Source organism: Zootoca vivipara, chromosome 9 (assembly GCF_963506605.1).
Source record: "Zootoca vivipara chromosome 9, rZooViv1.1, whole genome shotgun sequence".
Taxonomy (NCBI): Eukaryota; Metazoa; Chordata; class Lepidosauria; order Squamata; family Lacertidae; genus Zootoca; species Zootoca vivipara.
This window is the reverse complement of record NC_083284.1, coordinates 13532489-13550755: the sequence shown is the minus strand read 5'-3', so window position 1 is coordinate 13550755 and position 18267 is coordinate 13532489. Positions and strand designations below refer to the sequence as shown.

Below are 18267 nucleotides of genomic sequence, written 5' to 3'. Positions count from 1 at the left end.
GAATGGTGGGTGCACATGATTGACAGGTCATCAGCACCCACAGGAGTTTCCCATGAGCGCCAGGTGGCAAAACAATCCAGTTAAAAAGTGCCCACGGCCTCCCCAAAAATCTGTTGATCAAATAACTAAGAGCTTTGAAAGGGAGAGCGTGTGGCCATCACTTCTGCATTGTTTGCAGAACCGGAAGCCACTCTGGGAGATCTTCAAACTGAAATTATGGGGTGGGTGGGAATATAAACATCCCAAATCAAAAAATAAAACTAAAACCTACCTCCGTGATCAGAAGTCTCTCCTTGTACAGTGGTGCCTCGCTAGACGAATTTAATTTGTTCCACGGGTCATTTCTTATAAAGAAAAATTCATCTAGCGAATCCCATAAGAATGCATTGAATTTTTTTTGAAAAATTTTTTGCCCATAGGAACGCATTAATTGAATTTCAATGCATTCCTATGGGAAACCGCGATTCGCTAGACAAATTTTTCGTAAAACGAATTCGTCTACCGAGGCAACCTCCACTCGAAAAATCCTTTCGTTAAGCAAAAATTTCATTAAGCAGGGCATTCGTTAAGTGAGGCACCACTGTATTGTGCATACAGGTCTTAATTTGGGGGGAGAAAACAGGGGCAGAGAAAATAAGCTGGAGCGCAAAACAATATGCAATCTTGATTACAGAAATCAGCTTCCCATGAAGCTCGGCTTCAGGGGTTTTTTTTAAACAGAGATATGCTTGAGAGAGAATGGCAACACAGGAGCGAACTCTCAAAAGCCACAAGGGAAATACAATTGTCACTGATAGGGGCAGAGGCTCCAGGAGCTTCTATTAGTTCCCTGGTCTCCCCCGACAAAATTATGTAAAAGGTATTTTACGTGCATAATTCATACAAGCTGAATGTTTTGCGTGACCTTGGCCCAGGTTTCTATTTTAAGTGCGGACTATGCACAGCTGTGGGGAACGAGCAAAAAAAAGGGGGGGGGAAATGCTACCACTAGTAGAAATATAGAATTTATTTCAATTTACAATAAGGCAACATAACATTTCTCATACAGGAAGTGACAGATACACATATAGGGCTGCTGCCAACACAGACCATGGAAGAAGTGCGTTTCATCAGACACTGTTTACCTCCAGTATTTTTTCCCCTTCCAACTTTTTAGCGTTTTATTACAAAGGGAGCAGAGTGATATTTTTTAAAAAATAAATAAATTAGTGTTTCAACCACTTGCTCTTCTCTGTTCCACAAGGGGTGGGACAGCGGCCCCCTAGACTGGATCAAACATTTTTCCAGACAGTTCTTCTGAAAGATGGAGTGGATTTATACAAGAAGCAACCTTTTTTAAAAAATAAAAATAAAAACAATGTCTTCAGGCAGTTTTGGTTCTTCACTGCAACTGTCTAGAATAGCCACCAGCCAAGGTTTCATTTTTCTAGCTGTTCAGCCTGGTAACACTAAATGACATTCACTTCCTCCCTAAAAAACTTCTCGGCAACAACACCCATCAAAAACAAGCCATCGAAATGTTAGACCACCTATTCAAACAATCAACACACAGCAATCCGTCGGAGCGACCGTAGAGTTTTCCAAACTTTCCATAACCACTTAAACAACGTTGACTGTTATTTGTACAAACTACGTAACTTGGGCTTGATTTTTATTATAATTATAATAATCATTATCTACAATCCCCCTTGGGCAAACATTCAGAAGTTGCTGCCTGGGATTTCCCATTCTGCTTCAATCCAGTCCTCTTTCCCAGACGTCAAAAGCAAGAATTCGCCGGCAGACAGTGGCAAACCAACAAGCCACAGCTGAAGGGAAAACAAAGCAATGCCTTGGGCTCTCCCCACACTCAGTGCTTAGATTTCTTCTCTTTTGTAATGGGGGGGGGGGAGAGAAACAATCCACACGTTTCTATAGCGATGAGGCATGGAAAGCGTCCGCCAGAAGAGATCAGTCAGAGTCTGCTGGTCGACTCGACAAGGCTCCATTTCCTATTATCATCTTGCTGTAGTTCTTCTGCTCTTCTTCCTTGAAAGTCTCCTTCACTTTGGCTCGTTTCAAACCTCCATCCCTTAAAAGAACAGGGCAGAAAGGGAAATGTATGAAGCAGGATAAAGATGGCACTGCTAAGTAGGCTGGCTGGCGCAAGGATTCCCACTTGTGCACCAGAACGTATCACTCTTCTCTCCCCAAATCATAGAATTCGAGAGTTGAAAGGCCAACCCCCCCCCCCCTTGCAATGCAGGAACAGGCAGTTGTCCCATACAGGGATTGAACCTGCAACCCTGGCATTATCAGCACCATGCTCTAAGCAACTGAGGTATCCAGGTGATATGCTCTAAAGCAGGGGTCCCCAGACTACGGCCCGGGGGCCGGATGCGGCCCAATTGGCCTGCCAATCCGGCCCGCGACGACCCCCGCCGCCCGCCGCCCGCTTACGGCGCACAGCGCGGCAGCGCTCTTCCGGGTCGGGGAAAAAGCGCCGGAAATCCTTTGTGCGCATGCGTATGGGCCTCTCCCGACCCGGAAGTGGTCATTTCTGGTGCAGTTCCGGGTCGGGGGAGGCCCATACGTATGCGCACAACGGATTTTCGGCGCTTTTTCACCCTGGAAGCGCGCCGCCGCGCCAGTAAGCGCCCGTGCGCATGCGCACGGACACGCGCTCCCCTGCCCTCCGGCCCGCCGCGCGTTCGGCGCGGCGGGAACCGGCCCAAACGCCGGTAAGTCTGGGGACCCCTGCTCTAAAGGATTGGAGGAACTTAAAGGGGTATGTGGAGTAAGAGGTTGAAAGGAGAAGGCGGTTGCACAACCAAAAGTCATTGCACTCACAGATCTGCTCAGCTGGACACCATTGCATTTGTTCAAGATCAAGACTGCAATCCTAAGTGCAACTTACTTGGGAGTAAGCACCATTGAACTGACTAGGGCTTACTTCTGAGCAGACGTGGTTAGGCTTGCACTGTTACTTCAAGAATCATAGAATTGTAGCGCTGGAAGGGACCCCGAGGGTCGCCTAGTTCAACTCCCTGCAACGCAGGAATGTCAACTAAAGTAAAAGGTAAAGGGACCCCTGACCATTAGGTCCAGTTGCGGACGACTCTGGGGTTGCTGCGCTCATCTCGCTTTGCTGGCTGTGGGAGCCGGCGTACAGCTTCCAGGTCATGTGGCCAGCATGACAAAGCCGCTTCTGGCGAACCAGAGCAGCACACGGAAACACCGTTTACCTTCCCGCCGGAGCGGTACCTATTTATCTACTTGCACTTTGATGTGCTTTCGAACTGCTAGGTTGGCAGAAGCTGGGACCGAACAACGGGAGCTCACCCCGTCACAGGGATTTGAACCGCCAACCTTCTGATCGGCAAGCCCTAGGCTCTGTGGTTTAACCCACAACACCACTCACGTTCCCCTGCTCAACTAAAGCTCAACTAAAGTTCTTTAGTTCTCAACTAAAGTACCCAAGACAAATGGCAAACTGAATTCTAGGCCATTGCCACCCAGTGCTGAAATTTAAGGCATTAAATTTTTGCAGAGTACTCTCTAATTTCTCTCTCTCTCTCTCTCTGACATAGTCTCATTTTTCTCACCAGGGCAATTCCGTAAGTCCTCCTTGACGAGCAATAGCAGACTTCACCCTGTTAGCAAACTGAACAGCATCTTCTCCTTCCTGCAAAGAAACAGAATGCAGTTGTTGTCTGTAATCCACATATAAATGCAATAAGGAAGTCAACTGTGGACCTCTCAAGTTTAGCCAGGAGAGGGAGAGGAGGGGGTTGAGAATCAAAACAGCATCTCTTGTTAGCTGCCCGCAAAAGTTATAAAGGCGCCAATAGGGGCCGTTCCTCCTGCTTATTGTACTGTGGCGTCTGTGCCAACCCGCCAACAATGCAACAACGGCAGATACCTCTCTCGTCACCGGTGGCAGGTACCAGACGTGGCACACGATGGCCCAGCTGGTCATGATTCGCAGAAGGTAGCTGACGATGCCATGCTTGCTGCTGTTCCAGAAGGCGTCGCCAAACTGGGGGTCGTACTGCAAAAGGGAGGAGGACAGCTTTTGAGAGTCACGCTCACGGCCAACGTGAAAAGGGCCATTTCACAAGTCGTGTTAGAAGGAGCATTCTTGGAAGAGCAAAAATTCCCAAGCGGTGTAGGGCTGTGCTGTGAGAAGTTAATCTACTACTTATCAAACCTTTATTAGGCATTTTGCAAATAAAACCATAAAAGAGAAAACAACATATAAAAGCCTTGAAGTATATATTAAAAGGGCAGCAGCTGGCTACATACATATATATAGAGAGAGAGAGAATCTGTGGTTTTCCTTGTTAACCTGCTCCTTGGAGGACTGCTACCAAAAACTCGGCTACCCCCACCGTTACCCTTTGGTCAACGTCAGATAGGCAGAATCCCACACTTTCACCTTGCTGGGGTTCCAGACCACCCAAAAGAGGGGACAGCACGCGTTGACGGAGCGTATTGTACAATGGGCAATGAAAGAGAATATGCTCTACAGTGTCCGGGACATTCATAGAACATCTGCAGAATCTCTTGTTTCTAGGAATGTTTTGATACCTTCCCCTGACAAATGCCAAGGGAAAAACATTCAAACGGGCCAGCATAAAAGCCCTACGTTGGGCTGGGATTATTAACTTAGTGACGTAATTGGCTCTGCTATCGAAGACATTTAAATCATAGAATATAGGGGAGCAAATTTTGTTTACAGCTGCCATAATCAAGTTAATCAAGAGTTCTAAGGGTGAGGAGCGGTCCACCCATTAGGCCAGCGGTGAGACAACCTCTCGCCTATGGGCACAATGAGGTCCGGCAGGCTCCCCCCATTTGGCTTGCAAGGTTGGTATTCATATAAAGGGCTGTGGTTTTCAAGTGGTTAACACTCTGCATTAGGCAGGCATGGTGAAGTATGGTGGGGAGCTTGCTAATTAGTCTGTCGCTAGTTAGTATAGGTAAAGGACTCCTGGGTGGTTAAGTCCAGTCAAAGGCAGCTATGGGGTTGCGGCACTCATCTCACTTCAGGCCGAGGGAGCTAGTGTCTGTCCACAGACAGCTTTCTGGGTTACGTGACCAGCATGACTAAACAGCTTCTGGCGCAACGGGACAAGTGCCAGAGGGCATGGAAATGCCATTTACCTTCCCACCACAGTGGTACCTTTTTATCTACTTGCACTGGCGTGCTTTCGAACTGCTAGGTTGGCAAGAGCTGTCCTAGGAACTGGCTAGAAACCCTTCTAGAACCTAGAACATATTTTGCGTGTTCTTACCTTGATAGCAACTGGGTAGATTGTGCCACCGATTTCAAAGCTTCCCTTTTTAAACATCATGACCGAGGTGTTGTTTATACAAGTGCCTGTTTTTTTAAATAAATAAATAAAAGACAGAGCCATCAGTAAACACAAACCCAGATGGAGCATTATTCGCATTAGGCATTAAAGTCCTGAGTTGCAGAAGGCTGTATTGAACTAAGTTGACCCAATCATTTCAGGACTTCTGATTGCTCAATGGATCTTTCTCCTCTCCCTACATCCCTATCACATTTTTTTTATTTTATATTTTTTGCGGGGTGGGAGTGGGGAGTTGGGGAAGAAGAGGGAGGGCAAGTTCCATTGTGCAAGCTGGAGTCCTTCCGTGAACGAGAAAGCAACACAGAGAGCTGCCTTATGCAGAGCCAGGCCATGGATTCATCCAGCTCAATAATGTCTACACAAGGGGCAGGGCCGTCTTTACCCTGCAAAGGGGTGCAGGGCACCTGGGCGCTGAATTCTGGGGGGCACCAGGCTTAAGCTCTTAACTATCTACCTGTTATAAAATAATAAATAATTTTGATCAAGCTAGAAGAACAAAACACATATATACCTAGGTATTACTGAAATGTATACCTGCTTCACTAAAGGACTTTCGACTTTGTGCGCTCATTTACCAAAGACGCACCGTGCCAGCGCTTGTCATTTACAACAGCAGCGCTTGTCAGTAAATAAATTAGCAAATAAAAAAGTTTCTTTTTCCTCCCTTCTTTTGTAAACAAGAGATAAGGCGTAAGCATGGTGTCTGACATAAGCACAATAAAAGTTAATTTGGGGGCTAAACTAAATTTGGGGGCGCTGGGTGGATTTTTGCACCCCGGTGGCGCATATGTTAAAGTCTCCCCTGACACTATTGGCAAATGAAGATGATGGAGTACATGGAAATGGCTGAGATGACCGGAAGAATTCGCGACCGGGGAGAAGAAGCGACAGAAGAAGAGTGGGAAGATTTTAAAATTTACTTGAAAAAAATATGCTAAAATTGAATATTAAGATTAGATTTAGAATTGTATAGAAGCTGTGGATTTGGAGGTCATGTGAAGTATATTGAGGTATGAAAGATTTGAAATCTTAAGAATTTTTTATAAAAATGTATTGGAAATTGCTAAAGATTAAAATGAAATGAAGCGCAGATTGAGGGAACTCGAGGAGGTCCCAATATACAATGGTAAAGGAATTTGGATTGGTATTTGAATGTTTGTGTTTTCTTTTATTGTTATGTTATTGTATCGTAATGTGTTTTATTGTGTTGTATGTTTTCTGCTGATTTTTTCCTTTTCTTTTCTGTTTATAAAACTAATAAAAATTATTATAAAAAATAAATAATTAAAGTCTCCCCTGACAAGGGGTATATGCTGGATGGCAAGCCACGTATCAGGGGGCAGGACAGCGCAAGGGCAGAGAGAACCTCAGCCACATTGCCTTCATTATTTATGTATTCATCATTATTATTTGTTGAATTCGTTAGTCGCATTACCTTGCCCGGGGCAACCCAAAGCAACTTACAACCATGCAGGCAAAAAGAAAAAAGAAAAAAAACAGCCACAGATAGTTAAATTAGGCCAAAGGCATGGTTATGTTTTTGCCTGGCGCCTAATGAAAGTTGCCAATTCAACTTCCCTGGGGAGAGCATGCCACAAACGGGGAGCCACCACAGATAAGGCCTGCTCTTGTGTTGCCACCCTCCAGACCTCTCATGGAGGAGCCACACAAAGACAGGCCTCATATTATGATCTGTTTACGGTCATATTATGCTGTTTTCCTCCATAAGACTGTCACAAGAGAGGATGCTGTCGTAGAAATTTGATGTAACCAATCTGAGGGGAACTCCTCACAGCGAGGGAAGAGTCCCAAAGCGACTTGTTATTAACCCACAAATGAGAGAACAGAAGTGTGCATTTTACCTTCTGGAAAAATTAAAATGGGCAACTTCTCCTTATCCGCAACGTGTTCCCTCAACCTGAAAGAAAAGGATAAATATTTCAGTCTTTGCCCCAGTACTCAAGAGGGTCTGTTGGAATTAATCTGCCTCCAGTAACTAAGGACATAGGTAGAGGGTTGCTGGGTCAGGTCAAAGGTCTAATCCAGCATCCTGTTCTCACAGTGACCAACCAGATGCCACCATCTGTGGAAGCCCACAAGCAGGACGTAAGTGCAACAGGATTCCTCCAACCTGTGACTCCCAGCAAAAGGTCTTCAGAGGCAGAATATAGCTATCATGGTTAGTAGCCTTTGATGGCAACATCCTCTTTTCAAAGCCATCCAAGCCAGCGGAAATTGGCAACACCTTGCGGGAGCAAATTGCATAGCTTAGCAGTGAAATATTTAAGAATCAAGTGAGCTAAGTGGTTCTCGGATCGGGAGGTACCTTTCCAGGTCCTCCTCTTCAAAGCACCATTTCATTTGAGTTTGGTGTGGTTGGCGAAGAAATTTTAGCAATGGAAGGAAGACAAGGTGGTTGGGCAGTGGCTGCAAAGCAGCTCCGTGGACTTGCCTGAGGGGTTTTTGGTTTAGTAAGGAAGTATATGCAGGTTTGCAAAGCACATTTGCAGCTGCTGAACAAGCCATAATAATAATTTATTATTTATACCCCACCCATCTGACTGGGTTTCCCCAGCCACTCTGGGCGGCTCTCAAATGAATATTAAAGACACAATACAGCATTAAACATAAAAAACTTCCCTAAACAGGGCTGCCTTCAGATGTCTTTTAAAAGTAAGATAGTTGTTTTATTTCCTTGACATCTGATGGGAGGGCGTTAACTCATTCAACCTCAAAATAATTTCATAATTATCTGTCTATGTATTTCTAATAGTATAACCAAATCAGGAATTTCTGATATAACTGAAAAAACTACTCTGAAAATTTATCATTCCGAAAATGAAACCTTCTATTAAGATTATAACCGCAAGAATGAGCCTTACTGTAAAAAAATATGATTTAAATCAAGTCTTACTGACTAGTGATTTAAATCGTGATTTAAATCGATTTAATCTAAATCAAATCCACCCTTAGGCAGACTATACCTTTATTTGCATTCGCAAGATTATCGATGGACAGAACTAATGAATGACATATCAGAGAGACCACACACCTTTAGCCCGGCCCTCTTCCTTATCTTACTATTCTAATCCCCAATGTCAGTTAACACAAGGAGCGACACACTTTTCCGTGCAGTAAATAAGAAGCGTACAAATATGTTAGCTTTTAGAACAACCCCCAGCCATTTGTCTCTTGGTGTTCAGGTAACAAAAAACGAAAACCCCATACCTTTCCGTCACCAGGTGGCGATCTTTCATTTCGGAGCGATCAAACCAAACGTGTGGACAGGCTTTGACAGTCGCTCTCTGAATAATGCCCATTAGGCCTCCGTGAGCTTGGCCCACCTGCAAGGTCCCCCCCCACCAAAAAAAAAGACAAAATTAAATCAACAGGGCGTTCCTTCAAAATAGTTCCCTTTCAAAACTATAAAGGAGCCTTGTGAGTGGAGTCGATGCATTGAAAGTGATGTCATTCTTGAAGGACATGATGAAGTCATCTTTAAGTGCCCACGATCTGCTTTTTGAGCTTCCGTTCCGATCTGTTTGCTGGGAGGTTAACGACGCTGTGTCGGGGAGGTGGTTATCTCACACTTTCTACTACACGTTACTGTCACTTCCCTTATTCATAGAATTAATAGAATTGTAGAGTCGGAAGGGACCCCCTGAGTCATCTAGTCCAACCCCCTGCAATGCAGGAATCTCAGCTAAAGCATCCCTGACAGATGACCGTCCAACCTCTGCTTGAAAACCTCCAAGGAAGGAGAGTCTACAACAGGGGTCCCCAGACTTACCGGGCTTTGGGCCGGTGCCCGCCGCGCCGACTGCGCGGCGGGCTGGAGAGCAGGGGAGTGCGCGCCCATGCGCATGCGCACACGCACACGGTCGGGGAAAAAACGCCGAAAATCGCTTGTGCGCATGCGTATGGGCCTCCCCCACCCCAGAAGTGCATCGGAAATGACCTCTTCTGGGTCGGGAGAGGCCCATACGCATGCGCACAAAGGATTTTCGGCGATTTTTTGCCATTTTTGAAGATCGCCGCCGCGCTGCGCGCCGTAAGAGCAGGCGGCGGCGGCGGGCGGCGGGGGTCGTCGCGGGCCGGATTGGGAGGCTAATTGGGCCGCATCCGGCCCGGGGGCCATAGTCTGGGGACCCCTGGTCTACAACTTCCTTAAGGAGACCGTTCCACTGTCAAACAGCTCTTACTGTCAGAAAGCCCTTCCTGATGTTTAGTCGGAATCTCTTTTCTTGTAACTTGAATCCATTGGTTTGGGTCCTGCTCTCCGGAGCAGGAGAAAACAAGCTTGCTCCATCTTCCACGTGATGGAACATTGCTTTAATGGCAGGGTCCAGATGGGGCCTTTGCCACTTACTTGATTAACGAAGGCTTCGTGGCAGAGGCGTAGGAAGGTCAGGTGGTACCCGGTGCGGAAAATTTCTTGTCACCCCCCCACACACACACACTGATTTTTATTTTATTTTTTGCCTGCAAAAATGGTTTTACGTTATTTCATATTTTCTTACAAAGGAATGTGGATTCTGAGCCTCTGATAACAAGTAGGCAACTACGGACAGATACTTAAATCTACAGGATGGATTGTGTTTTGGTTTGTGTTATTTTATTTATGTTTATTGTTTATTTATTTAATAAAATTTATTTTTTAAAAACCTGCAAAGTGGTTTACCAAAAAAAACAAAAAAACACAGCAGTAAAATCAAGAAAAATTAACAATCCTACTTAAAAATATACAAAAGTTAAAATATTAAGATTAAAATTACTTCAACTTCCTAAGCATCTAGGTATGCTTGCCTAAAGAAGAATGCTTTTAGCAGGTGCCCGAAAAGAGTCTAGCAAAGGGACGTGCTTTGTTGAAATTTCAGCCTTCACGGCATAGGAAAACAGCCAAGTAAACAGCTATTTTCATGGAGGAGGGTCAAGATATTAACTAATATGCATGAAATTTCATATGTAGCTATATAATCCCTAGTGTATTAAGATAAGACCTTTGGAGCAGGCATTTTCAAAAAAATAAAGTTTTTTTATGAACCACCCTAGGTAAAGCTAAAGGGACCCCTGACCATAAGGTCCAGTCGTGACCGACTCTGGGCTTGCGGCATGCATCTCGCGTTATTGGCCGAGGGAGCCAGCGTACAGCTTCCAGGTCATGTGGCCAGCATGACAAAGGTGCTTCTGACGAACCAGAGCAGTACACGGAAAGGCCATTTACCTTTCCATTTGGAGCGGTACCTATTTATCTACTTGCACTTTGACGTGCTTTCGAACTGCTAGGTTGGCAGGAGCAAGGACCGAGCAACGGGAGCTCATCCCGTCGCAGGGATTCAAACCACCGACCTTCTGATCGGCAAGCCCTTGGGCTCCGTGATTTAACCCACAGCGCTACCCGCGTCCCCAGATCCACCCGCATCGCCAGATATGAACCACCTTAGTAGGGCAGTAATTGTTCCTTGATAATTTGTCACCCCCCTCCATGATGGCACCTGAGGCAGATGCGCCCCCCCCCCTTTCCTATGCCCCTGCTTTGTGGCAGTGAATTGGCCAGGCACGTCAACAATATTTGTTTGTTTTGCATGCGGAGCTATTTTTCTGGCAACCCTTGTTGTTTAGTCGTTTAGTCGTGTCCGACTCTTCGTGACCCCATGGACCATAGCACGCCAGGCACTCCTGTCTTGCACTGCCTCCCGCAGTTTGGTCAAACTCATGTTCGTAGCTTCGAGAACACTGTCCAACCATCTTGTCCTCTGACGTCCCCTTCTCCTAGTGCCCTCCATCTTTCCCAACATCAGGGTCTTTTCCAAGGATTCTTCTCTTCTCATGAGGTGGCCAAAGTATTGGAGCCTCAGCTTCACGATCTGTCCTTCCAGGGAGCACTCAGGGCTGATTTCCTTAAGAATGGATAGGTTTGATCTTCTAGCAGTCCATGGGACTCTCAAGAGTCTCCTCCAGCACCATAATTCAAAAGCATCAATTCTTCGGCGATCAGCCTTCTTTATGGTCCAGCTCTCACTTCCATACATCACTACTGGGAAAACCATAGCTTTAACTATACGGACCTTTGTCGGCAAGGTGATGTCTCTGCTTTTTAAGATGCTGTCTAGGTTTGTCATTGCTTTTCTCCCAAGAAGCAGTCGTCTTTTAATTTCGTGACTGCTGTCACCATCTGCAGTAATCAAGGAGCCCAAGAAAGTAAAATCTCTCACTGCCTCCATTTCTTCCCCTTCTATTTGCCAGGAGGTGATGGGACCAGTGGCCATGATCTTGGTTTTTTTGATGTTGAGCTTCAGACCATATTTTGCGCTCTCCTCTTTCACCCTCATTAAAAGGTTCTTTAATTCCTCCTCGCTTTCTGCCATCAAGGTTGTGTCATCTGCATATCTGAGGTTGTTCATATTTCTTCCGGCAATCTTAATTCCGGCTTGGGATTCATCTAGTCCAGCCTTTCGCATGATGAATTCTGCATATAAGTTAAATAAGCAGGGAGACAATATACAACCTTGTCGTACTCCTTTCCCAATTTTGAACCACTCAGTTGTTCCATATCCAGTTCTAACTGTAGCTTCTTGTCCCACATAGATATTTCTCAGGAGACAGATGAGGTGATCAGGCACTCCCATTTCTTTAAGAACTTGCCATAGTTTGCTGTGGTCGACACAGTCAAAGGCTTTTGCATAGTCAATGAAGCAGAAGTAGACGTTTTTCTGGAACTCTCTAGCTTTCTCCATAATCCAGCGCATGTTTGCTATTTGGTCTCTGGTTCCTCTGCCCTTTCGAAATCCAGCTTGCACTTCTGGGAGTTCTCGGTCCACATACTGCCTAAGCCTGCCTTGTAGAATTTTAAGCATAACCTTGCTAGCGTGTAAAATGAGCGCAATAGTGCGGTAGTTGGAGCATTCTTTGGCACTGCCCTTCTTTGGAATTGGGATGTAGACTGATCTTCTCCAATCCTCTGGCCATTGCTGAGTTTTCCAAACTTGCTGGCATATTGGGTGTAGCACCTTAACAGCATCATCTTTTAAAATTTTAAATAGTTCAGCTGGAATATCATCACTTCCACTGGCCTTGTTATTAGCAGTGCTTTCTAAGGCCCATTTGACTTCACTCTCCAAGATGTCTGGCTCAAGGTCAGCAACCACACTACCTGGGGTGTACGAAACCTCCATGTCTTTCTGGTATAATTCCTCTGTGTATTCTTGCCACCTCTTCTTGATGTCTTCTGCTTCTGTTAGGTCCTTACCACTTTTGTCCTTGATTATGGTAATCTTTGTACGAAATGTTCCTTTCATATCTCCAATTTTCTTGAACAGATCTCTGGTTTTCCCCATTCTATTGTGGCAACCCTACACACAGGTAAGACACAGCCTTTCAATATCTGCCTCGATATAGCAGTGAACCTTCCTCATTTTCTTTCCCTATTTAACCTTGCCTCTTCTTTCTCTGTTTCTCAGTGTCAACTGTAAGCTCCTCAGGACAGAGACCTGCTTTCTTAAGCAATGTCAAGTGTGATCCACATTGATAGCATTAAAAGGTGAAAACTATTAAAAGTGATTCTGTGCAGCTGCATAGCTAAATCAGTTGCACCAGTTCCTCTCTGCGTCAAGAGTTTTCTCAACTCAAGACAATGCAAATGACTTCTTCAATTACTAGCAACTAGGAAGTAGCTACAGTTCAATGCTGGCTTCATGTATAGAGGTCTTTGCAACCCTTGGTCCTTGCAATTGCAAAACTCATGAGACTTAAGACATACATACCATTGCATAACAGCCATCGTTGGTCAAGATTATGACGTCTATTGGAGATGTGTGGTTGGCAACACAAATTCCTCCTTTCTTAGGCTTGTTCTTCCTGCAAAATGACAGGAGGACACCACAAGTTTTTCACAACTTTGCAGTAGGGGACGAGCAATTGTGAGATTCCCATAAACCTGCAGCACGTTACACATGAGTATTCTTTGCTGTAAAGGCTTAATAAGCAGGGTTGCAATTTCAAAGTAAAAAGAAAATGCATTGTCAACATTTAACATTTCTAAGCTGCAATTCTCAGCCACAAGCTGAGTGAAGTGCACTGACTTTAAAAAGCATATTCTGAAAGCAATTGGACTTGGCATTTTTTTATGGTGTTTAACCCCCAAAAGACCCACACACAGGCACTACACAGACAACTTGTGGGACCTTTCAGCTCAAGAAAAGTCAAGTAAGAGGGGGCATGATAAGACTTGTATAAAATTAAGTATGCTGCGGAGGAAGTGGATAAAGGTTTTTGTCCCTCTCTCATAATACTCAGGCAGCTAGTGAAGCTGAATATTCAGGACAGATAAAAGAAAACACTTTTTCACACAGTGCATAGTTACAACTATAGGGCTCGCTCATTGTCCAGAAAGTGGGAGAAGCAACAAGAGGATCAGCCATTTTAGATCTGGTCCTAACCAATAGTGATGACCTGGTTGGTGGGGTAGAAGTGGCAGGATCATTAGGTGGGAGTGATCATGCTCTTCTGGAGTTTATTGTTCAGCGGAAAGGAGCAACCAAGCATACTAAGACTCAAATCCTAGACTTTAAGAAAGCCGACTTCAGAAAACTTAGGGAAGCACTGGGTGAGATCCCATGGATAGAAATACTAAAAGGGAAGGGAGTTCATGATGGTTGGGAGTTTGTTAAAAGAGAGGTATTAAAAGCACAACTTCAGGCAATACCAATGAGACGGAAACATGGAAGGTGCCTAAAGAAGCCAGGGTGGCTATCTAAAGAACTTTTGACTGAGTTAAGATTTAAAAGGGATATGTACAAAAATGGAAAAGGGGGGGAATCTCCAGAGAGGAATTCAAACATATAGCCAGCACGTGTAGAGACAAAGTCAGAAAAGCTAAAGCACAGAATGAACTCAGGCTCGCCAGAGAGGTTAAAAGCAACAAAAAGGGCTTTTATGGGTATGTCCGTAGCAAAAGGAAGAACAAGGAAACAGTGGGGTCACTTAGAGGAGAAGATGGTGAAATGCAAACAGGGGACAGAGAAAGGGCAGAACTCCTCAATGCCTTCTTTGCCTCAGTCTTCTCCAAGAAAGAAAAAAACGCCCGACCTGAAGAATATGGAGCAGATGATTCAGCAGGGGAAACACAGCCCAGAATAAGTAAGGAGGTAGTACAAGAATACTTGGCTAGTTTAGATGTATTCAAGTCTCCAGGGCCAGATGAACTACATCCAAGAGTATTAAAAGAACTGGCAGAGGTGATTTCAGAACCACTGGCAATAATATTTAAAAATTCCTGGAGAACAGGCAAAGTTCCAGCAGACTGGAGGATGGCAAATGTTGTCCCTATTTTCAAAAAGGGGAAAAGAGAGGACCCAAACAATTACCGCCCAGTCAGCCTGACATCAATACCAGGAAAGATTCTAGAGCAGATCATTAAGCAAACAGTCTGTGAGCACCTAGAAAGAAACTCTGTGATCACTAAAAGTCAGCATGGGTTTCTGAAAAATAAGTCATGTCAGACTAATCTGATCTCATTTTTTGACAGAATTACAAGCCTAGTGGATGAAGGGAACGCTGTGGATGTAGCCTATCTTGATTTCAGCAAGGCCTTTGACAAGGTGCCCCATGATATTCTTGTAAAGAAGCTGGTAAAATGTGGGCTAGACAATGCTACCATTCAGTGGGTTTGTAACTGGCTTACTGACCAAACCCAAAGGGTGTTCATCAATGGCTCCTCCTCATCCTGGGGAGTAGTGACTAGTGGGGTGCCACAGGGTTCTGTCTTGGGCCCAATCTTATTCAACATCTTTATCAATGACTTAGATGATGGGCTTGAGGGCATCCTGAGCAAGTTTGCAGACGACACCAAATTGGGAGGGGTGGCTAATACCCCAGAGGACAGGATCACACTTCAAAATGACCTTAACAGATTAGACAACTGGGGCAAAGCAAACAAGATGAATTTTAACAAGGAGAAATGTAAGGTACTACACTTGGGCAAAAAAAATGAAAGGCACAAATACAGGATGGGAGACACCTGGTTTGAGAGCAGTACATGTGAAAAGGATCTAGGAGTCTTGGTAGACCACAAACTTGACATGAGTCAGCAGTGTGATGCAGCAGCTAAAAAAGCCAATGCAATTATGGGCTGCATCAATAGGAGTATAGCATCTAGATCAAGGGAAGTAATAGTACCACTGTATTCTGCTCTGGTCAGACCTCACCTGGAGTACTGTGTCCAGTTCTGGGCACCACAGTTCAAGAAGGATACTGACAAGCTGGAACGTGTCCAGAAGAGGGCAACCAAAATGGTCAAAGGCCTGGAAACGATGCCTTATGAGGAACGGCTTAGGGAACTGGGTATGTTTAGCCTGGAGAAGGTTAAGGGGTGATATGATAGCCATGTTCAAATATATGAAAGGATGTCCTATGGAGGAGGGAGAAAGATTGTTTTCTGCTGCTCCAGAGAAGCGGACACGGAGCAATGGATTCAAACTTCAAGAAAGAAGATTCCACCTAAACATTAGGAAGAACTTCCTGACAGTAAGAGCTGTTTGGCAGTGGAATTTGCTACCAAGGAGTGTGGTGGAGTCTCCTTCTTTGGAGGTCTTTAAGCAGAGGCTTGACAGGCATATGTCAAGAATGCTTTGATGGTGTTTCCTGCTTGGCAGGGGGTTGGACTGGATGGCCCTTGTGGTCTCTTCCAACTCTACGATTCTATGATTCTATGATCCTACAGGAAGCAACTATGACCACCAACTTGGATGGCTTTTAAAGAGGTTTAGACAACTTTGTCGAGAATACAGTTATTAATGACTACTGGGTAAGTCTCCCCAAGTCTCCTGGGTCAAGGCATCACCACCAAAAAGGCCCTACTTCGTGTCACTACCCATTCAAAAGGCAGTGGCGCCCACAGACTATACTCAGAAGAGGATCTTCACATCCAAGCAGGGAAAGATAAGCCCTTTTCTTCTTACTAGGCAGAAGCATCATGCAGGTAACAGCCCAGAGACGACAGAGTGGGCTGTACCACTTGAGACAGCTGGGGGAAGATGAAGTTTCTGAATCCATCTCACAACAAAACACAACAGGCCCTTCCAAGGGTCCTTTTGACTGTGTATTCATGATGCTTTCGGGGCAGTTATGTGCAATCCCACTTTGCATACCGTTTGCGCCTGCATAGATTTTAGAATGGACGTAATTTCTTTGTTTCCAATCGGTGGCTGCCCTTTTGCTTCCCACCCAAATTCTGTAACTTTTTAGACCACAAATGTATTGGGGGGGGGACGACAGGTTGTCCCAAATTTGTTGTGCTCTAGCACAAAAGTACAATAATGCAGTAATGTTGAAGAAGCATTGCAGTAGTGGAAGGAATGTGTGGACAACCCAGTATTAATCCACCACTAGGGAACTATTGATGTACCAAAGACGTAGTGCAGAATGTACCTGCAAAAACAACACACCTGTCTGGAGGAGCCAACACACACACACACACACACACACACACACACACACAACTTCAGCTTAAAAGAATTGAAGCGCCATCTACTCCTTGCTGTGCTAGCGGTCTACTTGCAGGGGTGGGGTTTTTTTATGCATCAGAATGTTAAAAAGATGTGATTTCAGACTTGTAAACTTTGGTGGTACAATTCATTCTACCACTTGATTCTGCCTGATGTGTACATCAGCAGCAGCAACATCAACAAAATAAACCGTAGTCTACTCAACACTGCACCATCAGCAAAGAACTTATCCTAACTTTAGTCCTGATAAGGGGTCGTGCCCTCTTTCACTCACTTGTTGTGGTAATAAATGTTGCCAGAAAGCGCTCTGACAAGGATACGGGAACAGGTGAGATGGACAAGGTCACTCAGCCGGTCTTTGGTTCTGCAAAACAGGAAAAACTGGGTGTTATAGCAGCCTTAGAAATCTAAGTTAGGTCCACATTTCCCAGGATCTAAGAGTTGCAGCACTGGTTATTTATACATCACAACCTAATTTCAACTTCTTGATAGCAAAAGAGGAGTCAGCATTCTAAACAAGCTGAAGAACAAATAGTTCAGTAGCTCTGTCTATAAAGATACATATTCAGAAAATGGGTGTTTGGGGAAAGTGGCCTCACAAAAATAACGGACACCCTCTTCTCTACAAAATCCAGCAGCCCCCCCCCCCCACTTAGTTCTCACTCTGCTTTTGATCATGATCTCCCCTTACCAATTACTTTTACAGTACACCCCAAGTCTCTAAGATTCTGTTGCCAGCTGGTTCCCATCTCTTTGCTTGTTATCTCAATGTTTCCATAAATGGAAATTCCCCCCTTTGCCTTCCCTCTTATAAACACAGTCACGTATGTTTATAAGAACTTTTTTGGCAAAACTGATGGGCCATTAACTTTTACACAGCGTATAAAGTTTCGCACGGCATAACGCTATGCTTTGGCAGGTGAATCCCAGCTGTCAATAGGGCATTCCAATAATTCTAAGAAACAGCTTGCGTTGTTGATGCAAGAGGCTGGCCCAAGGCAGAGGTAGAGTTCCGTTTTCTGTTTCATAACCTCTTCTTTTCCCGAAGTTACTGATGCAAAGGAGATCCACTTACTCCCCATTTGGAAGCTGGCCTACCAGCGTGGTGCCGCAAATCATGGAAAGGATCCCAATGTGTGCCAAGGTAACCCTGGGAGGGGAAAAACAGAAGGGAAAACCCAAAATGCATTAGCCATTCAAGACCGTCAGATCCTACCTGGAGGAAGAAAGGCTTCCTTAAAGTGCATACTTTTGGTCTCCTGATGAGTTTTTTTAAAATGTAACCCTATCCATGTAACATACTTGGGTTCACAGGGAAACCCAGCCAGATGGGTGGGGTATAAATAATAAATTATTTATTATTATTATTATTATTATTATTATTATTATTATTATTATTATTATCA

General features: G+C 44.7%; 1 protein-coding gene across 1 annotated transcript in view; it reads right to left on the bottom strand.

Annotated features, from left to right (window-relative positions):
* Window positions 1-988: 988 nt before the first annotated feature.
* GPAT3 (glycerol-3-phosphate acyltransferase 3) overlaps window positions 989-18267 on the bottom strand; it is a 31725-nt gene continuing 14446 nt past the window's right edge. Inside the window, exons 4-12 of the mRNA XM_035111858.2 lie at window positions 17937-18011; window positions 17136-17225; window positions 13121-13214; window positions 8586-8701; window positions 7220-7275; window positions 5277-5362; window positions 3902-4030; window positions 3585-3664; window positions 989-2071 (exon numbers count right to left, since the gene is read on the bottom strand). Of these exons, the coding sequence (XP_034967749.2) occupies window positions 1951-2071; window positions 3585-3664; window positions 3902-4030; window positions 5277-5362; window positions 7220-7275; window positions 8586-8701; window positions 13121-13214; window positions 17136-17225; window positions 17937-18011 (847 nt within the window). The 3' untranslated portion in view covers window positions 989-1950. The remainder of the gene's footprint in view (window positions 2072-3584; window positions 3665-3901; window positions 4031-5276; window positions 5363-7219; window positions 7276-8585; window positions 8702-13120; window positions 13215-17135; window positions 17226-17936; window positions 18012-18267) is intronic.